A 22,586-nucleotide genomic window follows, 5' to 3' on the forward strand; every position below is an offset into this window, starting at 1 on the left:
CGTACCTACCTACCTACCTTACTGACACACCGATATACCTACCTACACATCTACTAACCTACACGCGTGCTTATTTATACACGTACCTACCTACCTACCTTACTGACACACCGATATACCTACCTACACATCTACTAACCTACACGCGTGCTTATTTATACACGTACCTACCTACCTACCCTACTGACACACCGATATACCTACCTACACATCTACTAACCTACACGCGTGCTTATGTATACACGTACCTACTTACGTACCTTACTGACACACCGATATACCTACCTACACATCTACTAACCTATACGCGTGCTTATGTATACACGTACCTACCTACCTACCTTACTGACACACCGATATACCTACCTACACATCTACTAACCTACACGCGTGCTTATTTATACACGTACCTACCTACCTACCTTACTGACACACCGATATACCTACCTACACATCTACCAACCTACACGCGTGCTTATGTATACACGTACCTGCCTACCTACCTTACTAACACACCGATATACCTACCTACACATCTACTAACCTACACGCGTGCTTATGTACATACGTACCTACCTACGTACCCTCATACACACCTACTAACCTATACAGGTTCCCACGTACCCATGTACCTACCTGCACTCATACACACCTACCTATACTCCCATACCCATCTACCAACCTACGAATGTACCCACGTACCCATGGAGCAAAGGGCGGGTGGACGCACGTGCCCACACACGTACACCTGTTAGAGTCACTTCACAAGCTACATCTAGCGACGTCATAGCAAATCAGCTGAAAGCAAGCGCCAGTTCCATAATCCAAGACGAATGTCAACATAGACGAAAAATCCAATTAGAAGCGGCAGCTGCGCAAATTATTTGATCGTGGACTCTGCTGCAGCCACTTGCGATGGCACGACCGGAGAGAATTGGATTCTGACCCACAGCACCATGTGAGCGTAAGCGGACGGGTGTGAGCTAAGTTGCATCCAAATGGGAAATGGTGTTCGCCGAACCTATGCTCTATCTAAATGCCGAAATGCAATGAAATGTGCGTGTGATTGCATCTCGGTAATAAATAGCTTACCTTTCATTGTTGATCAGATGTTGAAACGTCGCTATATGAAACCAGTCCGACGTTTTCACTGCCTCTTCCTTTACCCGACTTCGCCTACACCCTCACAATGTCATTGCTTATATATAGCAGAGCAACAATAGTTTAATTATATGTATGTTCAAAAGGTTGGCGAAAAAGTTGCGAGATAATTGCAGCAACTTTAATATGTATTATTAGCGTAGCGCCTGGGTAGCGTAATTATTGCAATTAAACCAGTATTTGGTCTTAGACGTAGATTGGAGTTCAGCCAGATTCACAAGGTTAGCGAAAAAGTTATGAAATAATTGCAGCAATTTTAATATGTATTATTAGCGTAGCGTCTGGGTAACGTAATTATTGCATTTAAACCAGTAGCAGAGCAACAATAGTTTAATTATATGTATGTTCAAAAGGTTCGCGAAAAGGTTACGAAATAATTGCAGCAATTTTAATATGTATTATTAGCGTAGCGCCTGGGTAATGTAATTATTGCATTTAAACCAGTATTTGGTCTGAGACGTAGAATCAAAAGAGATAGATAGATAGATAGATAGATAGATAGATAGATAGATAGATAGATAGATAGATAGATAGACACTTATCGACATATGCAATCGCTAGTGATTCAGCGCACGACCTTTGCAAATCTCTAGATCAGGGGCGGAATGCGTCCCTGCAAGAAATCGAAGAAATTCTTCAAACAGGAAGTCTCCGGTGCTCCCGATAAGATGTCGATGAATGCGCTGGCGATGCCGATGCCGTGGCACGATGGTCCGCAGGGCTTCACCTCCATAGTTCCTATGTTGTTCGCAGCCTCACAGGGGTCGACGTCAGACTCGCTGTTAACGGTGTTGTTGATGTTGACGCAAGGCAGCTGTCCGATGGGTATTTGGTCGCCACATATGTGACATGTGCAATTACGCGAGCGAGTCTGTGTAGATAGGTAGAAACACGAATGAGATCACGAATTGTTAGCGATCCGTTATGATCTTACTCCCGGTAAACGCAATACTGAGGTTGGTTGTTCAGAAGTTTCCCGCTAACGCTATTGCCATGCGGCGTATGCGATATAGATGAGAGGAGCAAGATGTATGGTAATCATATTAGGAGTGGCATAAATATAGATATATTATAATATCTATATCCAAATTACTTAGAAACGCGAGCAAACTGCGTTTATGGGTGTGTGTGTGTGGTGTGGTGTAGTGGTGTGTGTGTGTGTGGGGGGGGAGGGGGTGCACGCCCGTGTGTGTACGTGTGTGCGTGTGTGTGTGTTTATGTGTGTGTGTGTTGTCAGTGCATGTGTATGTGCGGTGCGTACGTGTGTGCGTGCGTGAGCGAGTGAGTGTGTGCGTGCGTGCGGGCGTAATAACGTCTTACTAGCGTTCGGGTCATTACAGTAAGAATTATAATTTATCATACCTGATGTCCACAGGTTTTGGACGAGCATTCGGTAAACTGGTTCCATGCACCACATTGACGGTTTTCCTCCGGACAGAAAGCCCCAAGAAATAGGCCGAGAACTTGCAGCTTGGGGTCTTTGACAACAAGACGGGTTAAACAGCCACAATATAATAATCATAGGATGTAGTTTACGCGACTATTCACGTCAATATAATACGGTACTGAATGAGGTGAAACATTACGTGTGGTCACGACGCAAAACAACAACTGCTTTAAATTGACCAGTGCTTATATAAACGGATCAAGATCTCGTTCATGCTACATAATTCTATACGAATGACAATAACTAACGCAAGCATGTCATATGTATTATATAACTTTGTTAATTCTTTAACATAAAACTAATGAACATTGTGATTGAAACGTGAATTTCAGTAATTGCATATTTTCAAATGTAGGGCTATGTTTCATACCTTGCGGTGAGTTCTTCATGCTATCGTAGACGCTACAGTATACGGAACTGTCATTGGATTGACGCTGCGGCAATAGGGTCCCAACGAGCTCTCTAAATAATGTATGTGCCGTTCGATGTTGGGCACAGGTAAGCCCAGTCGAAACGACGAATGCGATCAGATAAACGACACCTACGTGCATAAAGGAACTGTCAAACTATATCACTTGGGTTCGACACAAAAACGATAGGCTGATATTAAATAAATCAAATGTTTCCACAAATGTGAGAGAGGGAGGTTAGTGAGAGAGGGGAAAGTGAGGGAGAGATAAGAGGGGATACACAAGAGGAGGAGAGAGGGCGGACAACGAAAGAGATCGAGAGAGGGCGGACAACGAAAGAGATCGAGACAGAGAAATGGAGAAAGGAAGAAGAGGAGCAACGCCAGAAAGAAAGAGAGAGCGATAGATAGATAAATAGAGATAAAGAGAGCGAGAGGGAGAGAGCGAGAAAGAGAGAGAGAGACAGAAAGAAAGAGAGACAGAAAGAAAGAGAGAGAGAGAGAGAGAGAGAGTCTGAGAGAGAGAAAAAAAAGAGAGAGAGAGAGAGAAAGAAAGAAAGTGACAGAAAGAAAGAGACAGAGAAAGAAAGAGAAAGAGAGAGAGAGAGACAGACGGAGAGAGAGAGAGAGAGAGAAAGAGAGGGAGAGAGAAAGAAAGAGAGAGAGAGAGAGAGAAAGGAGGCCGTCCTACTTCAATACAGTACAGACGATTATCACTTATATTTGCTGGGCATTTAGTCAATCCTTGGTTGCGTTGATTATCACCGGCCCTATATCTCACACACAAAAACTAGCACATCATGGTCGTAAAATTGATATTCGCTCTTATCAATTCGGTATATTTCGTGAATTAAATAGATGCTATTGAACCTGCTGTTAAGGTATATACGTTACTTTACATTTATACATGGCGATGAATATCTTTCTGGCGTTGTATAGTGTCCCCAAAATTATGTTGTGAACGGTGGTTTTTGAGGATTTTACTAATTCTTGCTACAGATAATTTCGGTTGACACAAGTAGACATACACATAACCACGCACCTACGTACCCGCATACCTCTTACCCTCTACCAACCTACTTACGCACAAACGTAGCTATGTACCCATCTACGACAGGAACCCATCTACTCAACTTCCCGACATACCTGTACACCCATATAACTACCTGTACACCTACTAATCTACACGCGTACCTATCTATGTACAGACGTACCTATACGACAAGTACATGATAAAACATTAACATGAAACTGAAAGATATCGTAAATTTTAAGCTTGTCAGGAGACCGCTGACACGATGAATTTGTACGTTATATTACGATGCGGTCTAATGAATTTCTACGACTTCCAGCAAAAATTCTTTCCAATCCACCAAAATCTGATAATTAAATGTTAACGTACCATTACTGCGATTATCTATTGAAATTCTGTAAATTCTGTGTTTATATGATGACAGGCTGACAGCTAACAAACGCAGCCGGTGCTTCCGTACAGCCGAATTTAATGCTTAGAGCAGCAAACATAGATCGACATTGATACCTACGATTTTGTCACCATTATACAGAACAAAGTTTAAATACTGACATAGTATTATACTAATTCTATGATTATCTGTCTAAGCTGGGTAGAAATATTTTCAATATGTTGTGATATGGTGTCCACAACACTGCATACAAACCTGACCGGTGTAGTGTGAGCTCCTTAATCCCGTGAGAAATTTACCACTTATAAATATACGGTTATATATAGGCGTGTCTAGCAGAAGCTGCGCATTTGATCGGCGCATGGGCGTACAGCCTTTATTTGCTGATGGATAATGTATAGGCGGGGTCAGCTCGTCACGGTGGGTAAGGAGCTCACAGTACATTCGTATTTCAGCCCCGACGACCGAACACCGCTGTATGAACCCGTACAGAATGTAATGTACCGAACACGTATTAACTATGAAATACCGGGTCGTGAAATCTCTCGGTGGATTTGTCAGATATTCGTAGTACAGTCATAATTTTTAAAAATCACATTCAGGGTGTTTTTTTTTACCATTTGACGTTTTACCGAGTACTGTCCTCGTTCACAGGTTCAGCTGTTTATCCCGATATAGTGATGGCCATTTGAGGCAGGAGGTGGCAGCACGGCTCAGCGGGTAGCATTTATTTTTCTACGGGCAACGTTGTTATGTTTTATATTACGTGATATGATCTGAACAGTGAAATTTCGTTCTGTTCTGAAAAGTTTCTTCTGAATGAAATTCTTCTTCTTCCGATAACCGCGCCCATCTTTTTAAGATTCGGACAAAATAAACATCAATGCTATATGCATGAACATGCTGAGGGGCGATGAAAGATTTTCGCTGGGTTTTGTATAGTGCAGTGGGCGAGTTGCATCATGGGAAGATACTCGTATTGGAAACGAATCTGCATGCGTGTAACATAATTTGTTTACAAATTTACATTTTAATGCATTAAGTTGTGGTAGGTGCATTTGTGCATGCCAAGAAACGTCTGAGATACCGCATTTATAGATCCTGTTTATGTATGTATATGAAAGTAAAGGTATTATCAAATATATATATATATATGTATGTATATGTATATATATATTTATAATATCAAACGTTTTCGGAAGTGATGCATTTCCCTATTGATTCTCTAACGGTAGTAACGAGAGAACTATATAGAAGTACTAGTAGAATTATTTCTATGGTCGTTACCCTACACATGCGGCTTGGCAGTTTGGGACATGTGTCATTCAGCACCGCAAATTATAATATTGGTGCACTGTAACTCACAAGATGTGTATTAGTAACTCATTATTCGTCAGCTAACAACACAGAACAATGATACTTGCAAAAAGTGCATCATATACGAAACCAAAACGTACAATATAGGTTGATAATAAGCAAATTTATTCTCATATATTGATCCTTTAGTATGATTGACGTTACAAGTCAACCTATACATGTCAATGCAAGACGTGTGTGTGTGTTTTATAGATATATCTTCATTCAGCGTATTGTAAAAATAAATGCATTTGAAAGGGCTTGTCACACGCACTTATAAAGTATATTCTATATATGGAATGCAAGAAAACTGCGTCACAATTTCTCTCGAGTAATCGACATATCAACATATCGATACATCGATATACATATCGATATATCGACATATGCAATCGTTATGATTCAGCGCACGACCTTTGCAAAATCTCTAGATAGGGGCGAATGCGTCCTGCAAGAAATCGAAGAAATTCTTCAAACAGGAAGTCTTCGGTGCTCCGATAAAGATGTCGAATGAATGCTCTGGCGATGTCAAGGCCGTGGCACGATGGTCCGCAGGCCTTCACCTCAATAGTTCCTATGTTCTTCGCATCCTCACAGTGGTCGACGTCAGACTCGCTGTTAACGGTGTTGTTGATGTTGACGCAAGGCAGCGGTCCGATGGGTATTTGTTCGCCACACATGTGACATGTGCAATTACGCGAGCGAGTCTGTGTAGATAGGTAGAAACACGAATGAGATCACGAATTGTTAGCGATCCGTTATGATCTTACTCCCGGTAAACGCAATACTGAGGTTGGTTGTTCAGAAGTTTCCCGCTAACGCTATTGCCATGCGGCGTATGCGATATAGATGAGAGGAGCAAGATGTATGGTAATCATATTAGGAGTGGCATAATATAGATTATATATAATATCTATATCCAAATTACTTAGAAACGCGAGCAAACGGCGTTTATGGGTGTGTGTGTGTGGTGTGGTGTGGTGTGTGTGTGTGTGGGGGGGGGAGGGGGTGCACGCGCGTGTGTGTACGTGTGTGCGTGTGTGTGTGTTTATGTGTTGTGTGTGTTGTCAGTGCATGTGTATGTTGGGTGCGCTACGTGTGTGCGTGGCGTGAGCGATGTGAGTGTGTGCGTGCGTGCGGGAATAACGTCTTACTAGGCGTTCGGGTCATTACAGTAGAATTATAATTTCTCATACCTGATGTCCACAGGTTTTGACGAGCATTCGGTAAACTGGTTCCATGCACCACATTGACGGTTTTTCCTCCGGACAGAAGCCCCAAGAAATAGGCCGAGACTTGCAGCTTGGGGTCTTTGACAACAAGACGGGTTAAACAGCCACATATAATAATCATAGGATGTAGTTTACCGACTATTCACGTCAATATAATACGGGACTGAATGAGGTGAAACATTCGTGTGGTCACGACGGAAAACAAAACTGCTTTAAATTGACCAGTGCTTATATTACGGATCAAGACCTCGTTCATGCTACATAATTCTATACGAATGACAATAACTAACGCAAGCTGTCATATGTATTATATAACTTTGTTAATTCTTTAACATAAAACTAATGAACATTGTGCTTGAAACGTGAATTTTAGTAATTGCATATTTTCAAATATAGGGCTATGTTTCATACCTTGCGGTGAGTTCTTCATGCTATCGTAGACGCTACAGTATACGGATAGTCATTGGATTGACGCTGCGGCATAGGTCCCAACGAGCTCTCTAAATAATGTATGTGCCGTTCGGTGTTGGGCACAGGTAAGCCCAGTCGAAACGACGAATGCGATCCGAATAAACGACACCTACGTGCATAAAGGAACGTCAAACTATATCACTTGGTTCGACACAAAAACGATAGGCTATATTAAATATCAATGTTTCCAACAAATGTGAGAGAGGGAGTGTAGTGAGAGAGGGGAAAGTGAGGGAGAGATGAGAGGGGATACACAAGAGGAGGAGAGAGGCGGACAACGAAAGAGATCGAGAGAGGGCGGACAACGAAAGAGATCGCAGAAGAAATGGAGAAAGGAAGAAGAGGAGCAACGCCAGAAAGAAAGAGAGAGCGATAGATAGATAAATAGAGATAAAGAGAGCGAGAGGAAGGAGAGCGAGAAAGGAGAAGAGAGAGACAGAAAGAAAGAGAGACAGAAAGAAGAGAGAGAGAGAGAGAGAGAGAGTCTGAGAGAGAGAAAAAAAAGAGAGAGAGAGAGAGAAAGAAAGAAAGTGACAGAAAGAAAGAGACAGAGAAAGAAAGAGAAGAGGAGAGAAGAGACAGACGGAGAGAGAGAGAGAGAGAGAGAGAAGAGAGGAGGAGAAGAAAGAAAGTAGAGGAGAGAGAGAGAAAGGAGGCCGTCCTACTTCAATACAGTACAGACGATTATCACTTATATTTGCTGGCATTTAGTCAATCTTGGTTGCGTTGATTATCACCGGCCCTATATCTCACACACAAAAACTAGCACATCATGTCGTAAAATTGAATTTCCTCTTATCAATTCGTATATTTCGTGAATTAAATAGATGCTATTGAACCTGCTGTTAACGTATATACGTTACTTTACATTTATACATTGCGATGAATATCTTGCTGGCGTTGTATAGTGTCCCCAAAATGATGCTGTGAACGATGGTTTTTGAAGAATTTACTAATTCTTGCTACAGATAATTTCGGTTGACACAAGTAGACATACACATAACCAACGCACCTACGTCCCGCATACTTCTTACCCTCTACCACCTACTTACGCACATACGTAGCTATGTACCCATCTACGACATGAACCCATCTACCCAACTTCCTGACATACCTGTACACCCATATAACTACCTGTACACCTACTAATCTACACGCGTACCTATCTATGTACAGACGTACCTATACCTACCTACCTTACTGACACACCGATATACCTACCTACACATCTACTAACCTACACGCGTGCTTATTTATACACGTACCACCTACCTACCTTACTGACACACCGATATACCTACCTACACATCTACCAACCTACACGCGTGCTTATGTATACACGTACCTGCCTACCTACCTTACTAACACACCGATATACCTACCACACATCTATAACCTACACGCGTGCTTATGTACATACGTACCTACCTACGTCCCTCATCACACCTACTACCTATACAGGTTCCACTACCCATGTACCTACTGCAACTCATACACACCTACCTATACTCCCATACCCATCTACCAACCTACGAATGTACCCACGTACCCATGGAGCAAAGGGCGGGGTGGACGCACGGTGCCCACACAGCGTACATCTGTTAGAAGTCACTTCACAAGCTACATCTAGCGACGTCATAGCAATCAGCTGAAAGCAAGACCAGTTCCATATCACAAGACAATGTACAACATGGACGAAAAATTAATTAGAAGCGGGAAGCTGCGCAAATTATTTGAGTCGTGGACTCTGCTGCAGCCACTTGCGATGGCACGGACCGAGAGACATGATTCTGACCAACAGCCCCATGTGAGCGTTAGCGCGACGGGTGTGAGCTAATGTGCATCCAAATGGGAAATGGTGTTCGCGAACCTGTGCTCTATCTAAATGCCGAAATGCAATGAAATGTGCCGTGTGATTGTATCTCGGTAATAAATAGCTTACCTTTCATTGTTGATCAGATGTTGAAACGTCGCTATATGAAACCAGTCCGACGTTTTCACTGCCTCTTCCTGCTTCACGACTTCGCCCCACTCACAATGTCTACCCTGAGCTGCTAGTTATGATAAATCATGAAGATCATGTCACTTATATTCTTAATTAGCAGGAGCAACAATAGTTTAATTATATGTATGTTCAAAAGGTTGGCGGAAAAACTTAGCGAGAGGGGCGGGCGGGGGGGGCGGCTGATATTGGCAGCAACTTTCAATATGTATTATTAGCGTAGTGCCTGGGAAAGTAGATTAATTGCAATTAAACCAGGTATTTTTTGGTCCTCAGACGTAGATTGAGAGTTACAGCCAGATTACAAGCGTTAGCGAAAAAGTTATAAAAAAAAATTGTTGGCAAAGAAAAAAAAGCATAATTTAATATGTATTATTAGAACGTAGCGGTCTGGGTAACGTTAATTATGCATTTAAACAGTACAGAGGCAACAATAGGTTTAAAATTATATGTATGTTCAAAATAGGTTCGCGAAAAGGTTACGAAATAATGTGCAGCATTTTAAATGTAATTATTAGAGGCGTAGCGCCCTGGGTAATGTAACTATTGCATTTAAGACGCAGTATTATTTGACGTCTGAAACGTAGAAATCAAGAGAGAAGTAGATAGATAGATAGATAAAGATTAGATAGATAGATAGATAGATAAGATAGACTAGACAACAGCACAGACAAGCGATAGCTTAAGAATAGATAAGATAGGTGATAGAATAGATTGATTGATAGATAGATAGATAAGATAGATATGATAGATAGATAGATAGATAGAGTAGATAGGGTAGATAGATAGATAGATAGGTATAATAGATAGATAGATAGATAGATAGATAGAATAGATAGAAAGAAGATAGATGAATAGATAGAATAGATAGAATAGAATAGATAGATAGATAGTAATAGATTAGATAGATTAGATAGTTAGATAGTAGATAGATAGATACGATAGATAGATAGATAGATAGATAGATAGATAGATAGATAGATAGTATAGATGGATAGATATTTGTACCTCACGAAGGTGCATGTCTGCAGCACGCATTACACGCATGCACGCACTGCAGCACGCACAACACGCACAGCACACACGCACACACGCGACACCGCACACGCGCGTGCGTACAGATAGGGGAAAGGGAGAAACAGTAAGAGCGAAGCTAGCGAGACACATAGAGACAGACAGACAGAGAGAGAGGAGAGGAGCAAGAGCGGAGAGAGAGAGAGAGAGAGAGAGAGAGAAAGAGAGAGACGTGCATACAATAAAGATTAACATTTATGAACCTAAGCTAAACGTTCACAGTGGCTCTGTGTATATTATATATTTGCTATAAACATAATAGGCGCCTGTGAGCGTACGCACATGCGAATAAAAGCAGTCCTCCTGTTTCAATCCCTCTGCCTTTCACCGACTTTACCTAAACCACCACACCGTGTCTGCTGATGTAGCAGGACAACACAAATTTAATTATATTATTTTAAATTTAAAAGGTTGGCGAAATAATGGTTAGATAATTGCAGCAACAAAAATGTTTATTTTAACTTAATGTGTTATTAGCGTAGTCCCTGGGTAACGTAATTACTACGAGTGCATTTAAGATGTGTTTGATCTGCCAGGTCCGACGACTCTTACACCCAGCAAATAAATAGATAATAATTGCACGTACTGCGAAAATTATATTTGGAGATTTACTTTATTTTTCTATGAAAGAGGTTCTGAATAACTTATGCATTCCGCCATCTTACAAAGACCTTTAGACAATATCTTTACAAATGAATTCGATTTCGGATATAATTCTTTTATCACGCGCAATCTACAAACCATATATGTCTTCACACATTATACATATTACAAAGCAAGTTTTTATTCCACAAGTAAATGTATTAACTCTCAATACACATTATACCAGTGGAACCGGTTGATAAAATTGTCATAGTGATGTGGGAACATTAAATAAAAATTAAAGTATTAAAGTAGCGAACGGAAACAAATTCGACAATAAAAGACAAGTTTCCTATGGCAACTTTTGCCTAGATATAGCACATTGTTTGCGCAACCGGATCTCAACTTCAGTAGAATTAGTAAGAATGACTATTACTGTTATACTGTATCTATATGAAACAAACAGAGACGACACTTTCCACTCATTCCACGTAATATTTTTTTGTTTCTCTTAGATGAATTCCCTTAATCCCGCGCACCAAAAAGATCATCAGTTACCCCGTACAATAATTGGTAGAGAATGTGGATTAGTGGTGGATGCATGTAACCTCTTACATCGCAATACGACAGTTGGTGGTGAACTTTTTAATATTATAGAAAGGCTAATATCTCGTGCTCAATTCGTGTTTGCCAGTTAGACAAAAACTTACGGCTCTCTACAGCTGCACCTGCTATACACACTACCAGTTAAGCAGTCCACCCTCAGGTATATATCCAGCTATGCGACATTTTTACTATCGGTCGAGATGGGTACTATATGTCCATAGTCCTCAACAGTGTCATCTGTCGTCCGAGTGTCACATACCAGGTGAAGCCTGGGTGTCACGATGCGATCATGGTTGGTTAACTTTGCTAAGCGATCCTTCCCAACTGCGCAAACCTGCCATGAAAACACATTTGTCGTCATGTTTCGTTACTTCCATTTCTGCTGCGACACACGAACAATTAAATTTTAGTAAGTAATGTTTTTAATACTACACATGCACGCACGCAAACATACACGCACGAACGTTCACGCGCATGCCTGCACAACGCGCGGTTAGATACACGCACGCGCTCATGCACGGCCGCAGTATGCACGCTCGCACGCGCGCACGCACGCGTGCACGCACCGGTGATATCTTTATATTTAGTTAAGACTTAGGTCGTACTTGACGTTAGGTCGTCAACATATTCTTCCTGCCTTGGAAATCTTTACGTAATTTCTCAATAATCGCATTCCGGTTCTTCCCTGCACAACACGCACGTACACACGCACACTCACGCACACAAACACACACACACACACACACACACACACACACACACACACAAGCACACACAAGCACGCACACACGCACACACGCACGCACGCGCCCACAAGCGTTGCTAAATTACCATGCTATAAATGACGCAGCTAGGCTTCAGAAAGCCGCGTATGTCGGTTGCAACTGTTCCTATTTGTGAAGGCAAAACGCACAGAATGAGCAAATCGGCACGCGCCGCCACCTGGCGGTTGTCGTAGCACATAGTCACGTAACCTGAGAAGTCACCTGTAATATACGTACACACCTAAAGTTTGTGACTAGTAATGGCGCATGAACCTACACATGCATACACACGCACACACACACGCACACACACACACACACACACACACACCACACCACACACACACGGCACACTGCGCTCACGCGCGCACTAACGTACACACACACACACACACACACACACACACACACACACACACACACACACACACACACACACACACACACACACACACACACACACACATATATATATATATCCCAACTTTTAGCAACACCAGTCGTGACAATTGTAAACCTACAGTGTCGCTTTGGGTTTCTGGTTGAAACAAGCAGCGTCTCGGGTGAAGCATATCCTCGCTTTGCTAGATTCTGAATGATGAGCGTTCCCAATCTGTGGGCGCCGATAATTCCCGTGACAATCGGAATCGGTTGTTGTTCGTCCGAAATGACGCTCGATTTCAGTATCGCTGCTGCCTCGCTATGAGATCTATGCGACGTGTACAATAAATAAAGATGCTGAAAACGTAAATTCACACGTAGATGTAAATCCAATGCGTATATTCTTTCCAGTGTAGACGTAAATCTATATCTGTGTTATTCACCTTACTGTTAGGTATTTTACTGCATAGAGACGCCCCATAAGCACTGACTGGGGCCGTTTCAGGAATAAAGTAACAGTAAATAAACAGGAACTTCTACTTTAGAATTTCTCTAGAAATTAGTATTCGGTACACAAGTCGGAAAATCGTTCAGCTAAACGAAGTATATTAGAATGACAATTATGAATATAAGTAAGCATTTTTACATGCATATATTGATTATATAACGATTTAACAGAATATCGCGTGTAGCTGGGAGAGAAAGGGCCCTTGAATTCACTCTGACCACAGCATCGCGCCACAATATTTTAAACATATTGCTATAGATGCTATAATATACACGGCGGATGGCGTTCGCGTTGTTCGTCGATTTGCCGGCCACGAGAATACGATTTCGGCAAAACTTACGCACCTAAACTGGGCAGCTGCATTCCCGAGACAAATGCGCATAGAAAAATCTGCTCTCAAGATTTCACTCTAGCCGCAGCATCGTGCCGCAATATTTCAATCATTTTTCTGTGCTAATTAATATACACGGCGGATGGCGTTCGCGTCACTCGTCAATTTGCCAGCCACAAGAAAACCATTCGGCGAAACTTGCGCACTTAGCCTGGGCAGAGGCATGCCCGAGAGAGATGTGCAAAGAATGATCCACGCTCAAGAATCACTCTGGCTGCAGCATCGCGCGACAATAAATTATTCCTTTTTCTATGCTAATATACACGGCAGATGGCGTTCGCGTCGCTCGTCGATTTGCCAGCCACGAGAATACTTTTCGGCGAAACTTACGTACTTACACTGGGCAGCGGCATGCGAGTTTTTAAACCGTAGGATGGCGACTGAAGATTGATAAATTATTCATGACATCACACATGGTTCGCGTTTCTGATTCGTTGCCGGTCGCTGCTTTACATTACATTTCACTATATTTTTTGTAAGACCAACATAACGCAACATTCTCATGCTGAATTGAGTTGAATGTCGTGGATATTCGTCCGAGCATCGGACACCTGTTCGTATGCGCTATTCGTTCGAGCAGTCGCGCAGCGTGGTATGCGTCGCTTTCCCACACCATAGATTAATTTAGTACTATGACACGCGTATATAAGATAGCCGAGTCGGGATAGAGTTAGTGTTAGGGTTAGGGTTAGGGTTGGGTTATGGTTATGGTTAGGGCATAGAGCTTATAAATATAATGATCATTATAAAGCTCTTGGGTTAGGGTTATGTTTTTGGGCTTTTGAAGTGGTCTTGAGTGAAGTGAATTATTACTTCGCACAAATCAGAAACGCGAACCATGCATGTGTGATGTCATGAATAATTTATCAATCTTCAGTTGTCATCCTACGGTTTAAAAACTCGCCAGCGGCATGCCCGAGAGAGAGGTACACAGCAAAATCCGCTCTCAAGATTTCACTTTGGCCGCAGCATCGTCCTACAAACCTATTCATATGTTAATATACCCGGCAGCTCGTCGATTTGCCATCGATATGCTGGACATAGTCTCCGGACGACGAGTATACAGGCCGTACCTCTTTTCGACGTCCTCTGTGCGACAAGCTGAGACGCTAGCGTAAGTTTTTGTCGCATACACCCACTCTGGCCGACTTTCTCTCTACGAAAAATGCGGAAATCCGGCGAAATACTGCTTCCGTCGACGGCTATAGGGCATGCAGAAAACTCCCTTTGTGCGTTCGGCTACACATTACGAATAATTTCTCAGTTTCGCAACGAAAATGTCGGATCTTATGCACGCCCGTTGTCACCAAATATAAATTGCATGAGGCGACATTATGCATTCAAAATATTCCCAGACCATCCGACAATAGCAAAACCTCGTAAAAGTCGGCGACCGGCTCTGCATTGCAAATTGCAGCGCTCTTTTAAATTCATACGGCCGACAGCGATATATAGCTTGTGAAATAATTATTGTAACCACAACGGTTGAAGTAAGGCATGATTGCTGATGACTGTTTTGCCATGAGGGCATGTGTTTTCCGATGGGGTAGTGCATGGTCGCTTTGCCTTACGCCTTTTCACGTTACGAGCGTGGTTTCATGAATGCTTTACTTGCGTAAAACGGGGCATTGCCATGCATGATTTTTACGTTAAACGAGCTGTTGTAAACATAACTAGAGCACTCGGAGAGCACAGACCTCCGCCAAGGTAGCTGAATTCTCTCAATGTGAAATTTTTTATTAATTAATTAATTAATTAAGTGGAAAAATTTATTAATCAATTAATTAATTAAATAATCAATTGGATTCGGATTAGTGCGAGCGTGCAGGTGGGGGAGGACTGTGGTTGCCCTTTAGCCTGTGGTTGCGTGTTTGTAAGTCTATACAGCCAGCGCACCTAGCGGAAGTGAACTGAAACGTGCATGGTAACACACAAACACACAAACCAACACTCAAATACACGCCGGTAAAAACATAACCTCCGCCAAGCCCCTGGCGGAGGTAATTATATTCTAACCAAGAACACACACGGCCTGAAAATCCCACAAAGGCCAATCCCGAAAAGGAGTACGTCATAATTAACTTCCTGGACGAGCCGCCTGAATCCGGCCCTGCATAGCCAGCTTGTATGATATCATTATCTCGCTGAGATTCATCGAGATTGAATCGCCGTATCTATTAAATATACGTACTTTTCAATCCTCGCTTTAATCCACTCGGTCGCTTGTTCACATTGTGCGGTAGCTGTGAGGAAGCATTTACGCCGCAGGGCTTGCATGGCGCTGTCGTCGTCGCCGTCGATATCCGCCCTGAAGGAAAAACTGGCAAGCTGCCAGGTTATGTCCCCAGAAGGATGTTCTTCACCCGAATTCGACGACAGGTTCATTTAACTTGTGATTTATTTAATCTATTATTATATTATTCGATCCGCGATTATTTCTAATCTGTCTCCATAAAACAGCTGATCCCGTGACTCAGAATATTTGCGCACAGGATAACAAATGCCAGAGTGTTATAGAGGGGAATGTCTGTGTTTTTGATTGTTGTGTTTAGAATGTAACTACACGTTCGTTATGACGCGGGGTGGGGAACAATGGCACTAGTTGTCGCGAGGTAATTAATTAGGCAGAAAGTACCAGAGGACACAGTTATTGAAACGGCTATAATGCCGATTGATTGATGATATCCCAAAGATCGCGTGATTGTTCTCAACAAAGAATATGTTATCAGTCTAGTAATCCCTTTTATCTTTCTTCTTTTTCTTTTATCTTTTTTATCTTTTATTATATCTTCATATTTTCCATGTCCTTCGTAATAGCTCATTGTTTGTAGGTGTTACAGGCCAAGCTTTTGTTAAGAAAAATGGTCGCAGTTGCAATAAAATTTGGCACAATTAAAACTTTTTGTGGCACATTTACTATCAAGATTGTCAAGACAATCGAAATATTAGTGGGTGAAATCAAGTTAAGGGGTAGATATTTTAACTATACAGTAGAGAGTACTTTAGTAGTCACAGGTTAACCAATTCCGTGCCTAATATAATTGTGTAAACGAAATATTCGTAGGTTTTTTTAATCATTGCCCCCCCACGTTGCGTAAATGAAGCGTCACAGAAAGTACAACTGATATGTTGTAATACATCATATGTACAAACAAATTAGCCTTCCATATCTGCGTCATTGTTTTTTATAAGCTACTGCGACCAGCGCGCCTTATATATGACGAACGACTGATTTTTTTCATAAATCGTTTTCTGATGACTAGCTGATATTTTCCCTGACGGTATGGGCTGAGCTCCACCCTTCAATCACATTTCTTGCACCTTCAGAACAGCTCACGGATTACTGCCCAATAACAACAGAACGAATCAGGGAAGAAAGCTACGAAGGAAGCTTACGAAGGAAGCTTACGCAGCTCATGCATCCGACATAAATCCGGAGGTACTGCCTAGCAGCTTCAGGTCGCTTGTGCGCAAGAACGAACTCAGATTTCGCATGAGCCACAAGTCAGTATATTAATCTGTCGATTCACTATCACGATGATCCGATGGTGTGACGATGGTTTCTGATTAGATTTCTCCACGCTCGTGCACCCGAGCTCGCGTGCGTGCGTGCGCTCACGCATGCGTGTAAATATACACAGGCGCCATAACTGCTGCCCACTGCGTGTACGCGCATACATGTGGCGCGGCGTGTGTACGCATCACGTCTGACAGTTGGTTAACAATAAACGATTAATTACAACATTTTGCCAGCTGCCTTAGTGTTTCCTTTGCAAAATTATGCGTTTTCACAAAAGTGCAAAAATCCCCGTATATTGTTCTTGATGACATGGTCGAAATAAAAAAAATCATAAAACTAAAAAACTTAGTCGATCAGCCCAACTTTCGGCATTGCCATGAGAAGTAGCATAAAAATACTCCTTGCGATAAATGTAAACAAAAACATAAATCAGACATTAAAAAAAAATTCTATTTATTCCTCATACTAGCTGAACAATAAATATACCAGTGTAACATAGATAAGGTAAATTATCAATATGCGCAAGCTAGAATATCGGTAGTCCTAATTTTACGGAGTCATCCGTCCGGTGAAAAGTTATTAATCACGATGAGAACCTTAAATAATGTTTACTGAAGGCCAATAAATTGCGGGTTCTGCTAATTAACATCAGGTGCTCAAGAATATGCCTTAAAGCCCGGCGCACCACGTGAGTAATTTTACTCAAGTAAAATGATGCATGCGTCAAAATACTCACGCGAAATATTTTTCAGCGTCCGCCGCATACGTGAGTAAAATTACTCAAGGTATTAGTGGTAAATGTAGATCACGTGACTGTGCGCAGCCAATACTGGCGCAGTTCATTCTTAAAACGATTTAAACGCATGGCGCTGTGAGTACCAGTGTTGAGTAAATTTACGCAGCTAGCGCTGCACACGTTGAATATTTTGACGCACGAGCTAAAATTATCAAACAGGTTTGAAATTGAGTTCTTGATGCATGCATGCGTCAGAAAACTCAACAAAAAATCCGGCGCACACGGGTTATTTTGACGCATAGTCATCATTACTTGAGTAAAATTACTCAGTGTGCGCCGAGGCCAAAGAGCCTATATTTTATATAATAATACCTATATAATATCTACTAATCTTTGGCCGGGCTTAAGAGCTCATCGTGGTTATTGTAGCGTTCTGTGGCATCGCCGACACCGGCACGCGCTGGCATTAGTTGTTCTAGATTAATAACGTGATGTGTATACTAATTATCGTTAATTAATTAGATATAATTCATACAATTCATATTTAAATAACAATTTATCACTGCATATATGTTACTGAGTCTAAATGATATCACTGTCGGTCTTCATTCCATTTCACATACGTTTCATAAAATGTTACACGTACCGCAAATCCTCACAAGGTCTAAACAGCTAAATTCCTATTAGAAGCGCATAAAATCTCAATTCAATATTAAATAATCGATTCGACGTTATGTGACAAGAATTCACCTTTTACATAAACTACATTCTGTTTCCATTTCACTAGACTTAAAGCTAGCGCATTCGAGCGCGCTACGTACTTTGGACCATACTGCGTTTTTCACATCTTCCTGTCGCAATAATTTGCCTTATAATACTCTAAAATGTTTTGCATATTTCGGTGGTTAACATTCACTATTCGCTGATCATCATTACTTGATCATGCTCATCAATTTTTACATCTGCCTGACGTGCAGCAACTATTTGCTAAACAACGACGATATCTTCACTACACACACACACACACACACACACACACACACACACACACACACACACACACACACACACACACACACACACACACACACACACACATATATATATATATATATATATATATATATATATATAGCTTGCATGCAAACTGTACAAAACTAAGAACTGTACAGAGGGATGTATTATTGACTCCAAATACGGAACGGTACCAAGAGCTGCACAATTTGTGACGTATTCAGAAGTATTTGTGAAAAATGTCAAGTATTAAGACTGCACAAATTAATATATGACTAATTAATGCTGTTTCATCGTGTACTTCTGCTACAATGTTGGAGTTGTTGGCACACTACTATAGCACTACTAGCACTACTAGCACTACTAGCACTACTAGTACTACTATAGCACTACTAGCACTACTAGCACTACTAGTACTACTATAGCACTACTTGAAACATGCCGGGACTACATCTATGCGGGTCTGGCGCAAAAATCTGTAGGCTTTATGACATATGGATTTGGGATTATTTACAATTGCCATTATACACTGTTTGGGCGGAGTCGTAAAAAATTACACAGTTGCAATAGTAAAATGTCGATATTGCGTCTGCTTATAATCTCCGGTTTGTGTAGCTACAGGGCAAGGCTGGTGTTGTAGAAGAAAAGAATGATGCATGATTATCCTGCCTCTGGAATAGATCATTTTAACAGGGATCCTATCTCATTTAAGAAAAGCGTTGAAATCTTAGGCAACCTGATATCAGGTTAAAATTGAAAATGATTATTTGCCGTGCGCCAATTTGGCTATACTGCATACACGCGTTGCTGCGTAACCACGACTAGCAAAAAAAAATTTCGGTGCTCGATCAACATTATATTTCGTTGCCGGGATGTCTCTTCATTTTGATGTTGTTTCTTCTATTTATTGACATCATCTCAACACTAAATTTTGTGCCGTGTCACCATAAAATGTTGTGCTATCTTACCCTTACATTTTGTGCTGTGTCACGACTACATTTTGAACCATGTCACAACTACATGTTGTGCTGTGTCACCACATGTCCGGTGCTATCGCACCGGAGATACTAGAAACTGCGTGCAGTAATTAGCAAATATAGTTCAACATATGGTTAGGCGCGGATGACCACGTACCGAATTTGAGACTGTTGCGTAAACACGAATCTGAGCTATTTTGTTGTAGCACAAAGGCAACAACATAAACAACGTCATCATCGATAACAAAAACTACAACCAACAACAACAACTAGTATACTACTACTACTACTACTACTACTACTACTACTACTACTACTACTACTACTACTACTACTACTACTACTACTACTACTACTACTACTACTAATATTCATTATATGTACAAACAAATTAGCCTTCCATCTCGCTCATTGTTTTTTATAAGCTACTGCGACAAGCGCGCCCTATATATGACGAACGACTGTATTTATTTTATAAATCGTTTTCTGATGACTAGCTGATATTTTCCCTGACGGTATGGGCTGAGCTCGACCCTTCAAGCACATTTCTTGCACCTTCAGAACAGCTCACGGATTACTGCAATAACAACAGAACGAATCAGGGAAGGAAGCTTACGAAGGAAGCTTACGAAGGAAGCTTACGAAGGAAGCTTACGCAGCTCATGCATCCGACATAAATCCGGAGGTACTGCCTAGCAGCTTCAGGTCGCTTGTGCGCAAGAACGAACTCAGATTTCCGCATGAGCACAAAGTCAGTATATTAATCTGTCGATTCACTATCCACGATGATCCGATGGTGTTGACGATTGGTTTCTGGTTAGATTTCTCCACGCTCGTGCACCCGAGCTCGCGTGCGTGCGTGCGCTCACGCATGCGTGTAAATATACACAGGCGCATAACTGCATGCCCACTGCGTATACGCGCATACATGTGGGCGGCAGCGTGTGTACGCATCACGTCTGACGTTGGTTAACAATAAACGATTAAAATTACAACATTTTGCAGCTGCCTTAGTGTTTCCTTTGCAAAATTATGCGTTTTCACAAAAATTCGTTCACAAAAAACCCCGTATATTGTTCTTGATGACATGTCGAAATAAAAAAAATCATAAAACTAAAAACTTAGTCGATCAGTCCAACTTTCGGCATTGCCATGAGAAGTAGCATAAAAATACTCCTTGCGATAAATGTAAACAAAAACATAAATCAGACATTAAAAAAAAATTCTATTTATTCCTCATAACTAGCTGAACAATAGATATACCAGTGTAACATAGATAAGGTAAATTATCAATATGCGCAAGCTAGAATATCGGTAGTCTTAATTTAACGGAGTCATCCGTCCGGTGAAAGAGTTATTAATCACGATGAGAACCTAAATAATGTTTACTGAAGGCCAATAAATTGCGGGTTTCTGCTAATTAACATACAGGTGCTCAAGATATGCCTAAAGCCCGGCGCACACGTGAGTAATTTTACTCAAGTAAAATGATGCATGCGTCAAAATACTCACGCGAAATATTTTCAGCGTCCGCCGCATACGTGAGTAAAATTACTCAAGGTATAAGTGGTAATGTAGATCACGTGACTGTGCGCAGCCAATACTGGGCGCAGTCATTCTTAAAACGATTTAAACGCATGCGCTGTGAGTACCAGTGTTGAGTAAATTTACGCAGCTAGCGTGCACACGTTGAGTATTTTGACGCATGAGTCAAAAATTATCAAACAGGTTTGATATTGAGTTTTTTGATGCATGCATGCGTCAGAAAACTCAACAAAAATCCGGCGCACACGTGAGTATTTTGACGCATGTATCATTTTACTTGAGTAAAATTACTCACGTGTGCGCCGGGCCAAAGAGTCTATATAGGTTATATTTATATTAATATAGGCTCTTTGGCCGGGCTTAAGAGCTCATCGTGGTTATTGTAGCGTTCTGTGGCATCGCGACACCGGCACGCGCTGGCATTAGTTGTTCTAAGATTAATAACGTGATGTGTATACTAATTATCGTTATTACTTAGATATAATTCATACAATCCATATTTAAATAACAATTTATCACTGCATATATGTTACTGAAGTCTAAATGATATCACTGTCGTCTTCATTCCATTTCACATACGTTCATAAAATGTTACACGTACCGCAAATCCTCACAACGGTCTAAACAGCTAAATTTCCTATTAGAAGCGCCATAAAATCTCAATTCAATATTAAATAATCGATTCGACGTTATGTGACAAGAATTCACCTTTTACATAAACTACATTCTGTTTCCATTTCACTAGACTTAAGCTAGCGAAGGAGCGCGCTACGTCTTTGTGACCATACTTCGGTTTTCACATCTTCCTGTGCAATAATGTGCCTTATATACTCTGTAAAATGTTTTGCATATTTGGTGGGTTAACATTCACTATTCGCTGATCATCATTACTTGATCATGCTCATAATTACATCTGCTGACGTGAGCACTATTTGCTAACAACGACGATATCTCACTACACACACACACACACACACACACACACA

At 41.3% G+C, this 22,586-nt stretch overlaps 3 protein-coding genes across 3 annotated transcripts; all 3 read right to left on the reverse strand.

The window, feature by feature from the left end:
• Positions 1-1,680: 1,680 nt before the first annotated feature.
• On the reverse strand, positions 1,681-9,523 carry LOC106812317. The gene is made up of 4 exons (XM_014816157.1): positions 9,443-9,523; positions 2,979-3,149; positions 2,524-2,639; positions 1,681-2,032 (listed from the first exon to the last, which is right to left on the reverse strand). The coding sequence occupies exons 1-4, from the start codon at positions 9,447-9,449 to the stop codon at positions 1,751-1,753; spliced, it is 576 nt and encodes a 191-aa protein (XP_014671643.1). The 5' UTR covers positions 9,450-9,523; the 3' UTR covers positions 1,681-1,750.
• On the reverse strand, positions 5,903-7,041 carry LOC106812318. Its single transcript, XM_014816158.1, has 2 exons — positions 6,994-7,041; positions 5,903-6,504 (listed from the first exon to the last, which is right to left on the reverse strand). The coding sequence occupies exons 1-2, from the start codon at positions 7,036-7,038 to the stop codon at positions 6,193-6,195; spliced, it is 357 nt and encodes a 118-aa protein (XP_014671644.1). The 5' UTR covers positions 7,039-7,041; the 3' UTR covers positions 5,903-6,192.
• Positions 9,524-11,839: 2,316 nt separating the features above from the next.
• On the reverse strand, positions 11,840-13,448 carry LOC106812314 (NADP-dependent oxidoreductase domain-containing protein 1-like). The gene is made up of 4 exons (XM_014816155.1): positions 13,353-13,448; positions 13,050-13,237; positions 12,596-12,750; positions 11,840-12,098 (listed from the first exon to the last, which is right to left on the reverse strand). Exons 1-4 carry the CDS (start codon positions 13,388-13,390, stop codon positions 11,937-11,939), a joined length of 543 nt encoding a protein of 180 aa, XP_014671641.1. The 5' UTR covers positions 13,391-13,448; the 3' UTR covers positions 11,840-11,936.
• Between the last annotated feature and the right edge of the window lie 9,138 nt (positions 13,449-22,586).

This window comes from Priapulus caudatus, unplaced genomic scaffold (genome assembly GCF_000485595.1).
Source record: "Priapulus caudatus unplaced genomic scaffold, Priapulus_caudatus-5.0.1 Scaffold633, whole genome shotgun sequence".
NCBI classification, from domain to species: Eukaryota; Metazoa; Priapulida; class Priapulimorpha; order Priapulimorphida; family Priapulidae; genus Priapulus; species Priapulus caudatus.

What these genes read in the sequence shown, in the direction of transcription:
- LOC106812314 (XM_014816155.1), bottom strand. Translation starts at nt 13,390, where the DNA reads ATGGGGCGTCTCTATGCAGTAAAATACCTAACAGTAAG. An exon ending in CAGAAACCCAAAGCGACACT is followed by an intron (nt 12,751 to 13,049) that starts GTAGGTTTACAA and finishes CGTATATTACAG; the next exon opens with GTGACTTCTCAGGTTACGTG. An exon ending in GCTGCGTCATTTATAGCATG is followed by an intron (nt 12,099 to 12,595) that starts GTAATTTAGCAA and finishes TTTTCATGGCAG; the next exon opens with GTTTGCGCAGTTGGGAAGGA.
- LOC106812318 (XM_014816158.1), bottom strand. Translation starts at nt 7,038, where the DNA reads ATGGAACCAGTTTACCGAATGCTCGTCAAAACCTGTGGACATCAG. An exon ending in TCAAAACCTGTGGACATCAG is followed by an intron (nt 6,505 to 6,993) that starts GTATGAGAAATT and finishes CTATCTACACAG; the next exon opens with ACTCGCTCGCGTAATTGCAC.
- LOC106812317 (XM_014816157.1), bottom strand. An exon ending in CATGAAGAACTCACCGCAAG is followed by an intron (nt 2,640 to 2,978) that starts GTATGAAACATA and finishes TTGTTGTCAAAG; the next exon opens with ACCCCAAGCTGCAAGTTCTC. An exon ending in CCAAAACCTGTGGACATCAG is followed by an intron (nt 2,033 to 2,523) that starts GTATGATAAATT and finishes CTATCTACACAG; the next exon opens with ACTCGCTCGCGTAATTGCAC.